This window comes from Cydia pomonella, chromosome 20 (genome assembly GCF_033807575.1).
Source record: "Cydia pomonella isolate Wapato2018A chromosome 20, ilCydPomo1, whole genome shotgun sequence".
In the NCBI taxonomy this organism is placed as follows: Eukaryota; Metazoa; Arthropoda; class Insecta; order Lepidoptera; family Tortricidae; genus Cydia; species Cydia pomonella.
This window is the reverse complement of record NC_084722.1, coordinates 4,762,661-4,783,389: the sequence shown is the minus strand read 5'-3', so window position 1 is coordinate 4,783,389 and position 20,729 is coordinate 4,762,661. Positions and strand designations below refer to the sequence as shown.

The 20,729-nt window shown below is 36.6% G+C and overlaps 1 protein-coding gene and 1 long non-coding RNA gene across 3 annotated transcripts in view; one reads left to right on the top strand and one right to left on the bottom strand.

The window, feature by feature from the left end:
- The window catches only part of LOC133529275 (neo-calmodulin), a 44,714-nt gene extending 24,649 nt beyond the window's left edge, over positions 1 to 20,065 (top strand). The window contains exons 6-8 of the mRNA XM_061866973.1: positions 17,003 to 17,209; positions 17,444 to 17,500; positions 18,013 to 20,065. Of these exons, the coding sequence (XP_061722957.1) occupies positions 17,003 to 17,209; positions 17,444 to 17,500; positions 18,013 to 18,119 (371 nt within the window). The 3' untranslated portion in view covers positions 18,120 to 20,065. The remainder of the gene's footprint in view (positions 1 to 17,002; positions 17,210 to 17,443; positions 17,501 to 18,012) is intronic.
- Positions 2,438 to 8,811, bottom strand: LOC133529276 (uncharacterized). 2 transcript variants are annotated; one of them, XR_009801116.1, is made up of 4 exons: positions 6,530 to 8,811; positions 6,232 to 6,322; positions 5,560 to 5,762; positions 2,438 to 2,454 (listed from the first exon to the last, which is right to left on the bottom strand). It is a non-coding gene; the product is annotated as an uncharacterized LOC133529276 (long non-coding RNA). The 2 variants fall into 2 exon arrangements; XR_009801117.1 differs by lacking the exon at positions 2,438 to 2,454 and having other exon boundaries at positions 5,522 to 5,762; positions 6,530 to 6,660; positions 7,015 to 8,806.
- Positions 20,066 to 20,729: the final 664 nt, after the last annotated feature.

Sequence of the window (20,729 nt, the reverse complement as noted above, 5' to 3'; positions counted from 1 at the left end):
AAGAGGCGAGCATACTCTCCTTAGTCTCAAGGTCCAGCTGTTAGATGAATGTGAGGGCATCACGTGCGTGCCATTGAGAGTAATCTCAGCTCACTGAAGTCTGCAGTAATTGAGGCTAGGTCTCGTATTAAATATATTTATATATATTTCGGTGCTCTGGCTCATGCTAGTGCTGGTCACGGGAGAGCTTCTGTCATGATTGGTAACAATCACAGATAAAGTTTTAGTCATGGCAGGGTATCCCATGTGACTGGTACGGGTGTGTGTGCTAGTGTGCTGATTACTTATAGACATGCTAGGGCGGTCTATTCTCATCCACCGTGCCCACGTGGCGATGAGGAGGGGGCCAATCACACAGACACTAGGGTTTGCTATACCTCGGTTTTGTCGGCCGAATGCTTACAGCTTAGACTTAGGGATACACTTGTGTATGTTCCAAATCACTAGATCAATGGTAAGTACGATCTGTGTTCTGGACATACTAGATTAGGGTCTAAGGGTAGGAATAGGGTAGAGTCACACACATTGTTATAGGGTCTTTCTTAGGTTTGATCTAGAAATTTGATTGGTTGGTGTATATATATATCTTTCAAAAGGTTCTAATGACGTGAAGCTATGGTTTTATAACGTGTACTAATGATAATATTAGGGAAATACTGGTAATGGGTTATAATTACCTAAATCTTCCAGACTGTTACTCTGAGTGGAAAGTCGAGGGTTATCTGTAACATCTTATATGTATTTATTTTCATTTCTGGGTTTTTGGTGTAGAGACGAAGTACTGAGTATTACGATCAGGTCCTAAGGTATTTATATATTCAATCCTTAAACATCAAGTTGGGTTTAGGAACACAGACTATTCTGGGATTAAAGAATGGTTTGTTTTAGAGACCCTTTGGCAGGCGAGCGCAGTCCATTGGAATCTTTGAGTGGAATAATACTCACCTTGATAGTTCGATCTCATAAAGTACAGTAATGAGTTAAACTTGTACTTCGTTTATACATTTAAAAGGCCTAGGAATTCAGCCTACTTTTAGCTATGGGGACTGGGATATTGGCTTAGTAGCCTTAGCTTTTGGATATAAAAAAAAGAGATAAGTAAATGGTGTCTGACGAATACTTATCGCTTCTTTTCGTCAGTCCTTAGGTTTGCATTGGGTTGCGAAGCGTTGGTCATAGCCCGTCTGGCTAATAAGATAGTAGGTGGCCCGATTGATATTGCTAATCGGAGTAAGAGTCTTCAGACCTGCATCTAGCATTAGAGGCAGCACGAGTGATCCATTCACTCCTCGTTTAGAAGATAATAGGTAATAACATTTAGTTTAAAATAATAATGTGTAAATGGGCTTATCCCAGGAGTGCTGCTTCAATGTTACCCCGAAGACTTAATAGGAGTAGCAGGATTTTACCAAATATATTTTTATATTTATATAATCATATATGCTGCAATACCTAAATATCTTTCTAATAAATTAATAAAAATATATTTTACATTACATCAAAAATCATTGATAATTTCTGTAACTTAAGGCTACTCCCGTCGTCTACGACCTTGCGCGTGTGGGCGGAGCCTATATCCTTTACCACGACACTGCTCATACCTTGTCAATTGTTATATATTTTCATTCTACTTATAAGGTGTCATATTTAATATGGAAAAGGGTTTGGAATAACTTAGTCTTACGGTATTTTGCTGAAGGTTGAATCTTAACATAATATCCTATCGATTGTTTCCTATCATCATAATAAATTATTTAGTATAGTAAATTCCAGAGTCTTAACATCTAGGTAAAACTTAATCAGGTAGAATCAGAGTCCAAGATTTAGTTGTTACTCATTAAAGAATCTAGGGTACCGCGGTTCGCTTCGAGGGGTCCTAACCTTTAACTAGACGATCACTTGGCCAAATTATTGTTAAGGTAAAATTATTGTTGGGGTAAATTTTAGGGGTAATTTTAAAGGTGGGTTTGTTAACGATTAGGTTCAGTATTTTATTAGGTCCGGGGTTGAATAGATGGGGTAGATTTGAGGGTAGGTAGGGGAAGTTACATTTTGGTAGGCCGTGACCAGTATAGAACGTAACCTTAATGGTCACATTTTGGTGGAACCGACACCAAGGATAGAAAGTAAAAGTAGCCATTCAGGCTACATTTTGTTGGCGTGAGACGGAGTGGGTGCGCTGAGTTTTGGACTCTGTTTTTTTTTTATTGTGTTTTGAATAAAAGTCAAGAAACCTAACGTTTATTTCTGAAACTGTTACTATGTACAAAATCCTTAGTTATTGTCTACTTAATAAATGAAAAGCCTTAGAGTTATTGCCTACTAAATAAGTTTATCAATCTTCTTTACTCCTTCTCTTTTCGCCGTTGTTAGGGGATTACTTTCTTATTCTTCAACCAAGAGGTGTCATTGCAAAAGAATCAATTACAAATTCATTTTCTTGCGCCTTGATACCTGGAAAATAATAAGTAGCAAAATTAAAAGATCATGTAGTATAATTTTAACACTTAAAATAATATTTTAATCGGGTATATATTTTTTTAAACAAATGGAAAGAACATATATAATGTTAGTATTTAAAATATTATATTTAAAATAATACTCAAATATAAGAACCATAGCTATAGCTGATCCAGACTTATCAATCAAATTTAAGGTACGAAAAATAGAAAATGAATAGACCGACAAGGAAAAGGACGGCATCAGCCAAGGTTCGGGACAATGAACAGGCACCAGCCAGGGTTCGAGACAACGAATCAACGAAGAGAACAAAGAATATCACGCCTTCCATAGAGCCAACACGAAGACAGGAAGTTGTAAAAACCATTAAAAAAAAGCCATCTACTTCAGCAGCAACAGGAAGAGGTCTATTCTTTAATATGCTAAGAAGAACAGAACAGAAGATGGTCGCTGGCTTAAGTCAATTAAGAAACGAATTACAAGCCGCGATTTATCCAACACAAGAACAGGAGACATCTGAAGAAATCATTGAAGATGAGCGCGAACGAAATTACCAAGAACAAGAACCAGAACTAACATGTCAAGAGAAGAAAAACATTATCTACAACATAAAAAATATCAATGTTGAACGACCAAAATTCGGAAAAATACCTTCGCATCCTGTCACGTTTCTAGAAGATCTGGACGCATATCTACGCAAAATTTCTGTAGAAGGCCATGAAATAGAAACCATTCTGGAATGCCTAGAAGGACCTGCACGAGACTGGGCTCGAGTTTACAAAGACCGATGGATTACTGTCGAAGACTTCAAAAAGGATTTTCTAAAATCTCACTGGGGGGAGTTCGAGCAGAATGAACTACGAAGGAAAATTGTACATGGACTATGGGACAAGACGGAAGAGTCATCGATGCATAATTATTTTATTAAAATTGTAGGCCAAGCCAAAACACTCAACTACATCGTACCAGAAGAGCAGCTAGTAACAGACATCATGCGGCATTTCCCACGATACATACAGCAAGCTTTTATCACTTCAAAAGCCATTAGCATCCTGGAGGCAGCCGAGTTTCTACGGTCAATGGATGACGTTAATAAACAGGAGCCTCGTTTCAACACTACTAACACTACAACAACAAAGGCTACTGACAAAAAGAAGACGCAGCCACAGAACAGCTATCCAAATTGGCGCCGACCCGAGAACCTTGAACGAAGAAACGCAGCGGCAGTACAGAGCATCAATATTGAAGATTCGGAAAACTAGAAAAGGCTGGTGAAAAAGTCCCCGGATCAGCTGTAGATAGGGTCACTATTTTAGAAATTATGACTAAAATGAATTGGAAACCCGGGCAGTTAATAGGCATTAATGGAAGGGGATTGCGTGCACCCATAGAGGTCAAATCACCTAGTAGGGAACAAAATGAAGGTTTAGGTTACATTCAAAACGATCAAACAGAAGCTGTAGAATTAAATTGCATAGTAAACGTTTTAAAATTAAAAGGGGAACAACTAGAATTGATAGGGAGCGAAAAGGTAATCACTTCAGTTTTTGAGGAGTTAGAAAATGAAAAAAACGAACGTGAACATTTTAGATCTGAAATAATAATTCATGTTAGGGATTGCGATATAGCTGCTTTACTTGACACGGGTAGTGATGTCACATGTATATCACAGGAACTATGGGATGAAATAAGACACAGACATCCCGATATTCCAATCATGCCCATCAAATCCTTTTACATAAAATCAGCTTCCGGACATAAAAGTAAGGAAATTAAATACATGGTTTTATTACCTGTGCAACTAGAAATTCTCGAAATGGACGTTAACTTTGTAGTAATTCCCGACTTAAATTTCCCTTTGATACTCGGATTTGACTGGTTAAAAGAAAAAGAGGCAACAATACAGCTCTGTAAAGATGATTGCGGGGTAAACATTCGCCATAATGATAAGAGCGTATGGGTTAGATTTCATACTCAGGAAGATAAATGTGATTGGGGAAATCAAGCGTATATAGAAGAACCCTACAGACACGGTACTTACACCACGGGAATAGTTTTATCAAGCAATGAACGAGAGGCTTTACAGGATCTCCTAGAAAAATATCATAAATTATTTGAAGCTAGATTAGGTAGAGCAAATTGTTATAAACATATAATTAAAATGGAAAATCATACACCGGTTGTAAAAAAATCATGGGGGCGTGAAATAGTTTCACGTAGATTTTCTTGTAATACTAAGGAACAGGGGGCGTATTCCGCATCTTTCTTACTTTTCTATCTTAAATGCCGGAACGCATTTACAACCCCTCACCATCGGGCGATTCGTTTGCCATTTTGCTTTCTATATCATATAAATAGCTACTCGCGTGTGATAGTATAAGAGTTCGATCTATGTTACAGATAAAACATCTCTCACTAGGCTATGGAATGGATAGTAAAGTTCATACATTTTCTGCCGCTTAAGAAAAGTTTTGTCATTCATAGAGTAGTAGCAACAAACAGTTAATTCTGTTAGGTACAATTAATCGCCTAAGCGTAGATCTAAATGACAACTACATATGTTTGGACTATGTTTGGTTTGATTGTTGTATATAAAAATCATACATTTGTTATTGTAGGATAATCATGTATGTATGTATGAACTAGGATCTGCTTGAGTTCATCTGACAAACAGAGATATTTAACACACATGTTAGGATATTTAGTCTAGGAAAGTAAACAGTCATAGTACGTCATAAAGGCATTATTAGTGGATTAGTAGAACATACACATATGTAAGAGAATTTAGCTACATAGGTATTCTTCAGAACTCCCGCTGTATTTATTAAAAATAGCACTGAAATATGTGCATAGTTACCATCTACAGTCATTGCTATTATTTACTAGTCTCTATGAGTGCTTTATCTTTCAAAAATCGACTGAGATTTGTAACGTGTTGTTGCCCTGACTAACGACACACATACAAAAGCATACTTATTTGTAGTACTAGACGTAGGTTGACTTAGGATTACAGTACTGATCTACTGACGGTACTTTTTATCGTATTTCGATTACGGTTGAATTATAGTACAAAATTGGTTAAGGTAGCATACTAAGCACCTAATATAAAGGAAGATCTTGAGTGAAATTTTCCCTATAAGTAGTATTCAATGTAGACCACTGCTGATGTAGGAGCAGTTTTCTTGTACTAGAGCCGTTGAACGGGAGCTTTCAAGTGTCAGAAGACAGCAGCCATTGTTGCAGCAAAAGTCGTGAAATAAAGTCATTGAACAGGAGTCTGGAGTGGTCTGCTTCTTCATAATCTGAAATGAAATAGGCAAGCATTACAAGAATTCAGTTAAATAGGTAACTTTTGATTTCTTAAAGGTCAGTTTTAATTGGGCAATATATCAACAATTTTCTTAAGACATCCATTCGCGGGGGCGCGTTATTGTTTTCAATTCATAATGAAAGAATACATAAACACATTATATGGAAATATTAGTATTCATAATGTAAAAATAGTGGTATGAAATTTTTTTTGAAAATAATAATACAGAAAAGTTTGAGAACCTTTGCCTTGCAGGACATATTTCCATCAGTTAGGTCATAAATATGCCAAAGTAAATTAAATGAGCCAACAGGATTAGAATAAGATAGGCTAAGAACATTTTTCATCTTTTGTTCATTCCTCCGGGAATGATTTGACTCATTTTTAAGTTTTTCAAATAAAGGTGTCATTTATGATATGAGTTCATATTTAATACAGTTAACTACAATAAAATAAAGTACCTTTCATAAATAGAAGCAGTCAGCAGGAGAAAGATTGAGGTCAGGTGGATGATAGACTCGCTGTGTGGCTCGGACAATGTCCCAAATAGCACTATAATAGGAATTATTTAGTTAAAATTAGCTTGAAATTGTTATAAGAGTTTATTTTAAACTAGAAAGGTCCTAACATTTAATAAATAAATAAATAAAAGAATTCAAAAAAATATTGAAAGCAAGAAAGGTTTTCCTAAGATTTATGGTTCTAAGTAGGATTAAGACTAAAACTTATGCTTTCTAGTGACATAGTTGTTATACTTACTTGGAGATTATCGAGAGACTCGGAAAAGCCCATGAAAACAGCAAATGGAAGTTTGCTCCGCTCAGCATAAATATCACCGATTGCTAGGTATAGGTATATATATAGGCAGCCATCAGAGTTGACTCTGTTTGCTGAAAGATTAAACATATATTGTAAGGTTAATTGCAAGAAGAGGAATATTTATGACAGGTTCAAGTTTAGGTTCACTTTTATGAATGATCGGACAACTGCCAGGTTCTTTTTAGAAAGGAAAATACCAATTCACTAACAGATCTTCAGTAGCGCAAGAAATCCTGTTTATATTTAGCTGGCGTGATCACATAATTTTCATTTTCATAACATATTCCATTACCAAGTTCGAAAAGCTCATATAAAAAAAAAATATCACTCATGTCATCATATAGAACGATAACAGTTTTCAAATTTCAAGTATAGTATGGACAAGCATAAAAATAACTGCCCAGTAACAGAGGTGTTATACTTACTCTTAAAGCTCAGGAAAGATTCGTCAAAATCAGTAAACGGAATCTCACAGTGTAATTTCAACTTATTTTTCTTCAGTAATGACTTGTCCACACCACATTCAATAGTTGTCAGCCGCTGAAAAGATACACATCGCTTGTAAGTCTTATTGCAATAAGAAATGAGTAGTGAAGGTTCAAAATAACATTAAATAGGCAGTATAAAACAAAGTTAGAAATGTCATCTTGTCAGCGCTTTGATCCCATTCAATTTTATTTGAAAATAAATGAACTGAACCATAAAAATAAGGAGACAATACACTAGGCCTGACACTGCATTAGACGTAAGCTTTTTAAGTAGGATAATAAAAAATTTGGGAAATCTTTGTTAGGTTATGATGGACAGGATCAATTAGAAAAGTAGATTTAATGCTAGATAGGTCAATTTGTGGCTAATTATTTTCTGATTGCTAACGTTTAAGTATATTTAACAAGATCTCAATAGCCTTGACTTTTCTAAAGCAGGAAAACGAACATAATCTTACCTTGCTTGTAGGAACAGTTTCCATATTTTAAGTTTATTTCACTCGCACTGTCAGTAGCTAGGCACATTAATTAAACATCCGTAGTTCTAGATGGTTTAAACATTAGGTCATAGGACACCTTACGGCACTAGATTCATTGAAGATTTATAAATTTTTGACGAAAGTGTAGAACATGATCGTGTTTGAATCCGAAATTCTATGTCGTTTGTCTTGTACAGTTCTTGCGATATGCAATGGGTAGGATATTAAGAGAATCATAAAAAGCGCACTCGACTCGAGGACGATCTTTTCCAGTTCAGTTTAAACTTCTGTCATGGTTATGGTAATTATTATTTGTCAACTTTCTCTATGCAACTTGATGAATTACAATATGGTGGTTGGATGTTTGTCACTTATCTGCTTATTAAAGTGTTAAATCACTGTGACACTGGTAGTTGAGGTATCTTTGGTAATTTTGACTTTAATTAATAATTTTGGGATTTAATAACAAATTTTAGGCAAGGAAAATGAATGCTGTATAAAAAAAACTACTAATATGAATCTAAAAGAACGGAAGTAAATAAAGTGACAGAGCCTAGAGCTGCCAGGGGCAAAATTCCTTTGTAAGATTTGACACAGTCTAGAATGATATGGTGTGACGTGACGTGATTGAATCAATTATTTTAATTTACTAATTGATTAAATGTGTCTTTATTATTCAAATTAATATAAAATATATATATTTAAGACCTTCAATACTAAAATTTTTGCATTCTATTAAATTATTTTGATTCTAGTTACTTACGCCATCTATGGGGAACCTTAACAAAGTCAGCCACAAGCCGACTAAATTGCGTAGGCTGCGTTATGCATGTTGTTAGGGTTCGTAGAACGTATTTTCAATTTTGTTGCATTATACGAGCGCACGCACATAGATCAACCTTAGAAAAGATATTGTCTATGACAAAAAGGCATGTTTACACGATCGATCTCATTTATTATTAAAAATTATTCATAAATATATTACAAATTATATATCTTTAAACATAAATAAATGCGGATAAAATATTGGACAGAAAATAAAATAATATGCCAAACTAGCGCTAGTGGAATCATCTAGGGACGAGTAGGGGTACTTAGACGATCTATAAATTTCCGAAAAGCAAAAGTAATTTTAGGATTATAGGCAATAGATTTCTCTCTTTAATAAATTTCACTCTTCTTATTATGTAATATATAATTATAAACATATAGTCGTAGTTTTTCGGGTCGTAAAATGAAAGTTTTCTAAAATATCATTACGACGCCATCTAACGGTAAATAGTAGCACTGACAGACATGGTGTCGCTGCTCGGCACTAGATGGAGTTAAGATGAAGTTTCTAGTTTATAAAACATACGCTGGCGGTTCGCTATGTCAAGGGAAGAACGCGCGAAGTTCCCTTTCACGTACATTTTTTGAATTTACCACCTTTTCTACTGACAGAAAGGGTTAACAGACTACGAATGTCCTAAATAGTTTTGAAATAGATCATAGATCAATATTCTTCACTTTTAGCTTTGTTTTGACAATTTAGTTTGACGTTTTCAAAATAAATAAAGAGCGATCTTACGGATTAATTATCGTTTTTGAAAGAAAGTAAAGTGATATTTGGTCAAAATTATATGGAAAATAAGTTTATGAACACTAATAATCATCATTTTCATTTTGCAATTACAAGAAACGTAAGGCGGATGAATAAACAAAGTACAAATATGCTTGCTGTAGGTTTCGTTCGCGAAAAGAAAATTAGTTCATGCAGTAAAATTTATATTGAAACTATTATTATTGTGTACATTAGTGAAGTGTGATAGTGATGAAAAATAGCTTAATTTACAAGAAATGTGCATTGAACGTGAGTACAAAGTTTGACAAGCCGGAATATTTATAGTTTTGTATATGATGTAATTTCTAAAATCTCCTACTTTACAAACTCAAATCCATTGAACATTCCGGATTTTTAATTCTCTATCTACATGGATTTCGATTTATAGTGCGTTTCCAAAAAAAATCTGCATGATTTATTTTGCGTAGGTATTAACATTGTTTTTTCTTATAATTAGCCATTATGTGTAACTGCATTTCTCAGGGTAATGCATAAACTGCTCCTTCCAGTAGCAAACACAAATCTGCAAATGTCACTGTTTCCCTACTTAATCGCAGTATCCGTTGATCAATCAATAAACTGTTCTTATCAGAACAACGTCATTGTTTCTCGACAAAACATGCCATTTGTTGTACACATCTCTATGTAAATATGTTCCCACAAACTCATTGTTAAATTTGTCCGGATTCTTAACACTCTCATAGCATAGCGGTCTCGAAGATAGACTAAAGTATAGAGCATAAACGTTTTAGATCAAAGATTGAATCCCGATGAGTGAATAAGTGAATAACAAACTGGAGCCATGAATAAAATTATGCTTAGTAGATTAGGAACCCTATGTATTTAATATAATGAATTAGATTTTGTTTTATTGAGTCAAACGGAGTGTGTGTTTTAGTGCGAGTAAAAGTGTAAAATCATTTCAAATTAAGTAAAAACTGAATTCTAATTGAGTGAGTTAACGTGTGTTTGTGTCAAAATGTGTAATATTTAATACTGTTAAAGTGTTTTCAAGTGCTTTGTGAAATCGTAATACCGGAGAAACTCTACAAGTTATTTATGCTGGACAAGTCAGAAGAGGAGATAAGACACCATCATCAGTTTACAAGCTGCTAGTATGATCAAGTAGCAACGAATACAGGCCTTCCTGTTGCAACTATCCTGAGGTCTACTGAGCATCGTGGTAGATGAAGAAAATTTATGCATGAAATCGTAAGCAACTTGCGTTAGTCCAGAGGATAAAATTCTTTTCCTTTGCTATTAAACAATTTATACATGGGACTTTTATTCTTGCCATTATTTATTTATTTTGAATTTTACCAAGAAATACCTAAAGTAAAAGGAAGAATTAAGCGGATATTTTTGTGTAAAGTACATTGTTGTTTCAAATCTTGTTTAATGTAATTGCTGTAATTTGGTTATAAATTTGGATGTAATAATTACATATGTATAGGTATATTTGGTGTGATGAAGATTTGACATGTCATTGACTTTTGTAAAATGCATTATATGGTAAAACATTTATAGTTGAAATCATTATTTAATTATTTGTTGTAGCATATATGATTAATTAATATTTATTATCATCATCATCGCGAATGTCATCTGAGAAATATTCGGAATTATACTGGGATAAAATACCTAATGTTTAGTATATTTTATCACACGGGTTGTAGACCAATTTCGATGTTGGGTTTAATTTTTTTTTTGTAAATTTTCTCTTGGACATATTTTGAAATGTTCTGCCTGGAAAAATGAACTAGCCATATAGAGGCAGAGTACATCTAGAGTCAATTTAAGGTTTATTGCAATAGCATTCCAATGTAGGCCAAGTCTGGTAGATGAGTGATTTTTGCCCAATGTGACAATTTTCCCAGTATAAGGGTAATGAGAACAAAATTGTATGACATTTAGCTGATGAGTGTTGCATAATAGAGTGTGGTTTTGAGCTCTTGGTAGGGCAATAGTTAGACATTACCATTAGGCGCATTTCGGGATTACTTTTCATTAATTGTAAGCAGTACTATTCACTTGTTTTCTTTCTTGACTCTTCGCGGCTGAGGGTTGTGGTCACATGAGGTTGTTATTTTGCAGACTCAAGCTTTCTATACTTTTCAAATGCTCTCATAGAAGTAGGCAACTATGTTGATTTCTATTCTCAATTCTGCCATATTTGCTTAGGATTCTAACATGCAAACTTCTATACAGGGTAGGATACTTTTTTTTTTTGGTAGCTGATTATACATATCCACGGTGCGATGGTCTACTGTATAATGGGTAGACAACACTGCATTCTTGAACGGTATTAGTGAGTAAAGGGCATGGAGATTAGTCGCGGAGCGTTATCATAAAAAAATAACATAATTTTTTTTGGTTTTCTCTTCATGTGTCAATTGAATTTAAACTATATTCAAATAGTAATTAATAAATAAATAAAAGGGGTATTGGGCTGGTATGGGGCTAGGACAGAATGAGATTTTTTATCTCTTTCAATTGAAAGTACAATAATAAATTTTGTTTGATTTTTTTTATTTTTGATTGCATCTCAAGAGTCTTGGCTGTCTGTAAAAATCGTACGAATGCGTAACTGAGGAGGAATGGATATGTGCGATGAATGCTTATAGTTATGAATATGTGAGGTTTTATGAATGAGATGTATGAATATCAGATGATGGACGTATAGTAGACGGATGTACCTTTATTGGAAAAAATGGATTGATACAGATAGACAAAGGCTGGAGTGTAATCAAACTAGATTTGTCGGTGTTTGCAGGGGAAGAAAAAGGGGGGGAAGGGGAAACACAACTAACTGGAAAAGTCTTATCAGTAGGTTAAAATCCTTTGGATTAGACCCATTTAAAAGGGTAGATTTTTCTAGTTAGTACTCTACAAGGTATGAAGACACTTACGAAATCCACACACTCATCTTGGATGGGATATATCCGACATTCGACATATTTTATGGGCCGTGAGCGTCTAGAACCGACGAGGCTCTTCTCAAGAATTAATTAAACATAATTATAAGGTTGTTTTATTGGTATAAAGTGTAATAATTAGCAAAAAAATTTACTTGGCTAAATGATTCTTTAGTTTAGACAAAAATATTTTTACTGTACCATGTTGAGGTACTTTCTAGTGTCAACTAATGTAAATTTTAAGTTTGTTTAAAAACAAAAAAAAAAAAAAAAAACACCCAAACAAACTTAAAGGTCGGTGTATCTTATTTAAGTATGAGACACGCGCCAAGAACACGTGACTGACAGTGATAAGGCAGTGAAATTTGGTTCGAATTTTGGCAATGGAACTTGAAAGCTTCGTACTTATAAAAATTAAAGGTTTCTTCGTTTTGCATGGGGAGTTTTTGCTGTCTCATTAGATGCTCTTCTACGGAAGTGTACGGTCCACAGAGAAAAAGATCTCGCCGAGACCGGGGTGAGCTGGCAAGAACGGGTTAATAGGACCTATCGGACTCACAATCTGGTATCTCTGGCGGAGCGAGGTTTCTGGGGAAAAAGTTGTCTTGGATCATTGACGGAGTTCTGATGAACTGATTTCAACGCTGAGTCGGTAACAGTCACTTAGTATTGGAATATACACTACACGTTTAAAAAAGGGGGGGAAATTTTCCGACTAAATCTAGAGGAAATTGAAGTTTTTTTATAAATTCCTGTGGTAATTCATAAAAACCTTAAATTTGGGGGCGGATGTGACTAGCCATATGCCTATTTCGTAATATTGGCCTTGGTTTTATATTAAATCACATAGAAAATAATTAAAAACTACAGTACTCTTTGTTTGCATCTTTCATTCATGATTTCACTCCGTATTCTAACAATTACAACTTGAAGGACACGTTTCCGTATTTTACCATTTGTGATTTCGATTAAATACATAACACTCAGTAAATTTTCATTTTTTTTATTATTTTAAAATGCTGCGAAGAATGATAATAATCAATTGAAGTTAACCTAGAATAAATGTATAATTATTGGTGTAATAAAAAACATTGAGTTACTAACTTAATAATAAACGTAAAATATTACAATACAGACGTTATTTTCAGAAAACAAAACTATAATACCTGAAGTTAAATAATAATGTTAGCATATTCATGCTTGATAGGTTTTGAAACGTTTCATTTTATCATTTTTTTGGTCTACTTAAACTGACTACCAAGCGAATCCTGCCGTTATGTCGCTACTATGTCGCCGTTATGTCGCTACTATGTCGCTACTATGTCGCCGTTATGTCGCTACTATGTCGCCGTTATGTCGCTACTATGTCGCCGTTATGTCGCTACTATGTCGCCGTTATGTCGCTACTATGTCGCCGTTATGTCGCTATTATGTCGCCGTTGTGTCGCTACTATGTCGCCATTATGTCGCTATTATGTCGCCATTATGTCGCCGTTGTGTCGCTACTATGTCGCCATTATGTCGCCGTTGTGTCGCTACTATGTCGCCGTTGTGTCGCTACTATGTCGCCGTTGTGTCGCTACTATGTCGCCGTTATGTCGCTACTATGTCGCCGTTATGTCGCTACTATGTCGCTATCATGTCGCTATTATGTCGCCGTTATGTCGCTATTATGTCGCCATTATGTCGCCGTTATGTCGCTATTATGTCGCCGTTATGTCGCCATTATGTCGCCGTTATGTAGCTACTATGTCGCCGTTATGTCGCTACTATGTCGCCGTTATGTCGCCGTTATGTCGCTACTATGTCGCCGTTATGTCGCTATTATGTCGCCGTTATGTCGCTACTATGTCGCCGTTATGTCGCTACTATGTCGCCGTTATGTCGCTACTATGTCGCCGTTATGTCGCTGTTATGTCGCTATTATGTCGCCGTTATGTCGCTATTATGTCGCCGATATGTCGCTATTATGTCGCTAGTCGCCAATATGTCGCTGTTATGTCGCTATTATGTCGCTAGTCGCCGTTATGTCGCCGTTATGTCGCTGTTATGTCGCTACTAAGGTATATAAAAGGGCCGTAAAGTACGGAGGAGGGGCATTCATTCTTTGACCATCGGACTGGCGGTATCTCTGGCTTTGGGTAAGTAAAGTTTCTCTACTATTCCTTCTATTTGTTTGTGTTTGCTGGGAATTATCCTGGTAAATTTAAACTTGTAAATTGTGTCTATGTTTGGCATTGCGGAGACAATGTTGTCGTAATGCTAAGCTTAGGCTATGGTGGAGATTCTTTACTTCCTTATCTGTGTTACTATATTGTGAGTTTTTGTTAGTAAAATCTAATTTTGTTATTTTATTACCTTTCTATGAGGTTAGTTTGTTATTTTATAAAGCCAGATCACTGTTTGGACTAACAGTTTGTCCATCTAATCAGCTGCTCCCTAACGGTGTCAAATTGCAGCTGTTTAGAAGTCTTTTGCTCCAAGTTGAGAGGACTTGGCGTCTCTTCTTTACCAACATAAGAGGCGAGCATACTCTCCTTAGTCTCAAGGTCCAGCTGTTAGATGAATGTGAGGGCATCACGTGCGTGCCATTGAGAGTAATCTCAGCTCACTGAAGTCTGCAGTAATTGAGGCTAGGTCTCGTATTAAATATATTTATATATATTTCGGTGCTCTGGCTCATGCTAGTGCTGGTCACGGGAGAGCTTCTGTCATGATTGGTAACAATCACAGATAAAGTTTTAGTCATGGCAGGGTATCCCATGTGACTGGTACGGGTGTGTGTGCTAGTGTGCTGATTACTTATAGACATGCTAGGGCGGTCTATTCTCATCCACCGTGCCCACGTGGCGATGAGGAGGGGGCCAATCACACAGACACTAGGGTTTGCTATACCTCGGTTTTGTCGGCCGAATGCTTACAGCTTAGACTTAGGGATACACTTGTGTATGTTCCAAATCACTAGATCAATGGTAAGTACGATCTGTGTTCTGGACATACTAGATTAGGGTCTAAGGGTAGGAATAGGGTAGAGTCACACACATTGTTATAGGGTCTTTCTTAGGTTTGATCTAGAAATTTGATTGGTTGGTGTATATATATATCTTTCAAAAGGTTCTAATGACGTGAAGCTATGGTTTTATAACGTGTACTAATGATAATATTAGGGAAATACTGGTAATGGGTTATAATTACCTAAATCTTCCAGACTGTTACTCTGAGTGGAAAGTCGAGGGTTATCTGTAACATCTTATATGTATTTATTTTCATTTCTGGGTTTTTGGTGTAGAGACGAAGTACTGAGTATTACGATCAGGTCCTAAGGTATTTATATATTCAATCCTTAAACATCAAGTTGGGTTTAGGAACACAGACTATTCTGGGATTAAAGAATGGTTTGTTTTAGAGACCCTTTGGCAGGCGAGCGCAGTCCATTGGAATCTTTGAGTGGAATAATACTCACCTTGATAGTTCGATCTCATAAAGTACAGTAATGAGTTAAACTTGTACTTCGTTTATACATTTAAAAGGCCTAGGAATTCAGCCTACTTTTAGCTATGGGGACTGGGATATTGGCTTAGTAGCCTTAGCTTTTGGATATAAAAAAAAGAGATAAGTAAATGGTGTCTGACGAATACTTATCGCTTCTTTTCGTCAGTCCTTAGGTTTGCATTGGGTTGCGAAGCGTTGGTCATAGCCCGTCTGGCTAATAAGATAGTAGGTGGCCCGATTGATATTGCTAATCGGAGTAAGAGTCTTCAGACCTGCATCTAGCATTAGAGGCAGCACGAGTGATCCATTCACTCCTCGTTTAGAAGATAATAGGTAATAACATTTAGTTTAAAATAATAATGTGTAAATGGGCTTATCCCAGGAGTGCTGCTTCAATGTTACCCCGAAGACTTAATAGGAGTAGCAGGATTTTACCAAATATATTTTTATATTTATATAATCATATATGCTGCAATACCTAAATATCTTTCTAATAAATTAATAAAAATATATTTTACATTACATCAAAAATCATTGATAATTTCTGTAACTTAAGGCTACTCCCGTCGTCTACGACCTTGCGCGTGTGGGCGGAGCCTATATCCTTTACCACGACACTGCTCATACCTTGTCAATTGTTATATATTTTCATTCTACTTATAAGGTGTCATATTTAATATGGAAAAGGGTTTGGAATAACTTAGTCTTACGGTATTTTGCTGAAGGTTGAATCTTAACATAATATCCTATCGATTGTTTCCTATCATCATAATAAATTATTTAGTATAGTAAATTCCAGAGTCTTAACATCTAGGTAAAACTTAATCAGGTAGAATCAGAGTCCAAGATTTAGTTGTTACTCATTAAAGAATCTAGGGTACCGCGGTTCGCTTCGAGGGGTCCTAACCTTTAACTAGACGATCACTTGGCCAAATTATTGTTAAGGTAAAATTATTGTTGGGGTAAATTTTAGGGGTAATTTTAAAGGTGGGTTTGTTAACGATTAGGTTCAGTATTTTATTAGGTCCGGGGTTGAATAGATGGGGTAGATTTGAGGGTAGGTAGGGGAAGTTACAGGGTTATGTGTTACTTCAAAATGTTCGCGCGCTTCGAGGAACATCACTATACTCGTATTAACTTTTGCCATTTTATAAAACACAGTGACCATGTGACTAATCAGCGATGGATTATGTTGCGTAATATAAGGACAAAAGAATGTGTTCAAAATTCACTAGCGGAAATTTTCATTGTGGTTTTGATAAGGTTTGTCTACCTACCTGTAACTACCACCCGGTTGCCACGATATTTTAATCGTCTTGCTATGATTTTAGCCCTTAAATCTGTCTATTTATGACTGACTGGCATACTATGACAGACATATCTTAAATGGAAGATAAGTGAAACAGTCCCAGAAATAACAAGCACTGCATTTCCAGGTGACGGCAACGTCAGCTTCGAGGAGTTCGTCAGCATCCTCTCCAAGTCCATGTCCGTGGGCGGCGGCACCAGCTCCGCCGAGCAGGAGGAGCGCGAGCTTCGCGACGCTTTCCGTGTGTTCGATAAGCATAATCGAGGGTACATCTGCGCTTCGGATCTGCGAGCTGTGCTTCAGTGTCTTGGGGAAGACCTTTCCGAGGAGGAAAGTATGTATTCTCCTACCACTCCTACCTACCCATTATACTGTTTCATAAGCATAATTGTGACTTATCCGAGAGAATAATGTCTACTCCTTGCTCGAGAACCGGGGTGTGCCACCAATACGCATTTTAAAAATTTATTAGTTTCGATTAAGTAGCTCCTAAACTATTCATTTCCTTCTGAAACTGTTTATAATAAACCGAATGCTTTTGAATAATACATGTTTCACTTAATTTCAGTTGAAGATATGATAAAAGAAGTGGATTCAGATGGAGATGGTCGCATTGATTTCTTAGGTAAGGTAATTTTAAAATATAGTAGAGTGCAAATTATTGAATGAGTTTTCTAATTTTACGTTGTGAACAATGCAGCACACTTACGACAAAAAAAATTGTACTACCGTACAGAAATGACACTTTACTTGCCTACAAAACCAAAGTATGACAGCGGTTCAGGGACAAATCATGCTGTCTTTTTCTAATGTTGGTGGTTGTCAAAATTCAAGTATTATCTTATCTGTGGGTGCACGCAAAGGAATGTCAAGTTGTGCCAACCCTAATAATTGCTCGGAGCAATGTTGACTTGCCGAGCCGAACGGAGCCGAGATTGCCCGGACGCTCTAGTGTCGCGCCTATTCCTAGCCCGCGCAAAATGAACCCAACCTGAAGATCAAACACCATTATGGCTTTCATTTCACATAAACAACTATCAAAACTCAGATCTTTCTCTGAAATTTCTACAACTAATGTAGCTAAAATTTTACTGTAGTTGTATCTATCCTTTAAAATTTGCCGACATTGTGTTTCAGAATTCGTCCGAGCGCTTGGCGAGCCGGAGGACGCCTGTGATGACGAGGACGAAGATGACGTCATCGACACCGAGATCGCGCTGCCGAGGCCCGTGGCCGCCAATTAAATCTCCCAAGTTAACCAACTTAGCGCCACTTGCACCATCCCACTAACCCGTGGTTAACCGGTTAAGCCCAGTGTCAAATTGTACTGGTAACCATGGTAACTCCAGGTTTAACCGGTTAACCCCGGGTTAGTGGGATGGTGCAAGTGGCTCCTACTGGACAGTCGCCATTAGATATATCGGAGCGCTCAAGGTGTTCACAATTATCTGAACAAAGGCCTTAATAAAAGAGATGTTAAAATGCATCTTCAGATAATGGCAACTGGACAAAACTTGGCTTTAAAGAAGAGTTCAAATCACTACACAGTCGTATAAGTTTTGGACTCGAGATGACTAGACCCTATTCAGGCAGGGCAGAAACTAAGTACAACGTTCGCGGGAACAGGCAAGAAATAATTGGATGGAAAGTTGATCGCCTAAGTACCTTAACATTCGGAAGCTTCACGTATAATTTACATATTTCAATAAAACATTTGAATAAGAGCTCTTTCACATTAATGTTTTTCGAGTGTAGGTACGAATGTTACTAGGTACAGCGAGCTGCAAAAGTGCATGGACATAATATTAATGAAATCCGTTCATAGAGTGGCCTTGCAGTTTTGCAGCTCGGTGTAAGTACATAGGTATTATATTTTTTTTAGTTCACATAAATGAGATGAGCTCTTTAATTTATGTAAACTAAAGAGTTTTAACTGGACTTTTGTGAAATACCTGCCGGGGTTTTCCCGAGGGTCTACAGTATAGGGTTCTTTAAAAAAAGGGGTGTACCTACAGATTTTTAAAGGGCCGGCAACGCACATGTAACACCTCGGACATGGAGTTGCAGGCGTCCGTAGGCTACGGTGACTGCTTACTATCAGGTGGGCCGCATGCTTGTTTGCCAAAGTCGTGGTATAAAAACAAAAAATAACCGTTAAAAAAGGTATTACGACATCTACCAATAATAGGTACCCGCGCGCTACCACGCGGCTCGTTCCGAATTCGTGCTTTTGCCCTTAACGCTCAGATTTGCTAGTGGAAAATTGAAAATATCCTTAATTATTACTTAATAATACAATTATAATCTATGCCTATTTATAATTATAAATACATCAATTTACGGTTTAAAATATTGCGCGTGTAAATAGCTTGTGGTTTATAGGGTCAGACCAAGATAAGTTGGCAGCCATTTTGATAGCCAAGACAGTGCAAATGTTATTTTAAACGTCATAATTTAATAGTAGTTTGACGTTTAAAATAACACTTCAACTGTCTGGACTATTAAAATCGCTGCAACTTAGCTTGGCCTGACTCTATTAAACGCTCCATCCTGCATTTAATAATGTCATCAGAGTGAGATAGCTTGTAACAAGCATGGATATGAACATTGTATTAATAACATATCTTATATAATCGTATGAATGTATTTTCGAGGACAAGTTATTTGAGAAATAAGATAATTGTATGTGCTTAGGTACATATCTATAGTTAGCTGCGAAGGAAAGTACTAACAGCGACACACGTATAGATACCTATTATTTTACTAAAGGGGGTAAACGAGCAAAGCTTAATACAGAACCCCTAGTGTAAATTTATTCGATAGCGTGATGTAACGTACGCGTTTGCGTTAAGCCTCATTAGTCATTTTGTATGGGATTTAGAAACATTGCTTGGCGCGCCAAGCAGGACGTTTTGGAAACTCAAAATCCCATACAAAATGAGACTTAACGCAAACGCGTACGTCACGTTTCGCTATCGAATAAATTTACACTAGGGGTACAGATGGCGTTGAACCGTAAAAAACATGGCATGTCTTTAGACACACTCAACGAGGGGGGTGGGGTTAGGGTCGGCAACGCGCATGTAACTCCTCTGGAGTTGCAGGTGTACATAGGCTACGGAGACTGCTTACCATCAGGCAGGCCGTATGCTTGTTTGCCACCGACGTAGTATAAAAAAAAAAACACTACCTATAGACAGACTTGTTTGGTGCCAAGATTCAGTTGCAATCATTGTAACGTGTGTAATCCTTTGTATATTGTATGTAAAACCGCACGTGCTACTGCGATAAATAATTTTAATTGGCACCCGAGTGCGGGCTAGTCCAGCGTTCAAAAAAACATTGTAAGTGCGCTCTTCGGTAACGCGCTTTTGTTACGCATCTCGATGACACATTTTAGAGTGGTTCTGTAGCGTTCGACTCGCCGGCACTCAGTAACCGTAGATATGCCACATACAGCCTCTCAACATATTTTTTCTTTAATACCTTTTGAATCTAATTGCAATTCTCATAGTGGTAATTCAATAACCGGTTAAAGCGAACGAAACTTTTTTATGCAGGTAAGTAGCACGCGCGGTTTTACTTACAATAGACAAAGGATTAGCCGTTCGGGGCCGGCTACAACTCGAACTCGATCATCCGACAAAAAGTCGTTGTCAAGTGACCGGTTTTCCTTGCAGCTACACATGTATAAATTTGTACTTTGCTTGTCCTCGAAATTCATTGAATAATTCTGATTTCCTAATACTAATACATATCTTAACAGGGATTAAGCTACTTTCAAAATAACTCGTACCTATTTTAGGATTGTAGGTACCTGGATTTATGAATTATATCTTGACAGCTCAGGGCTC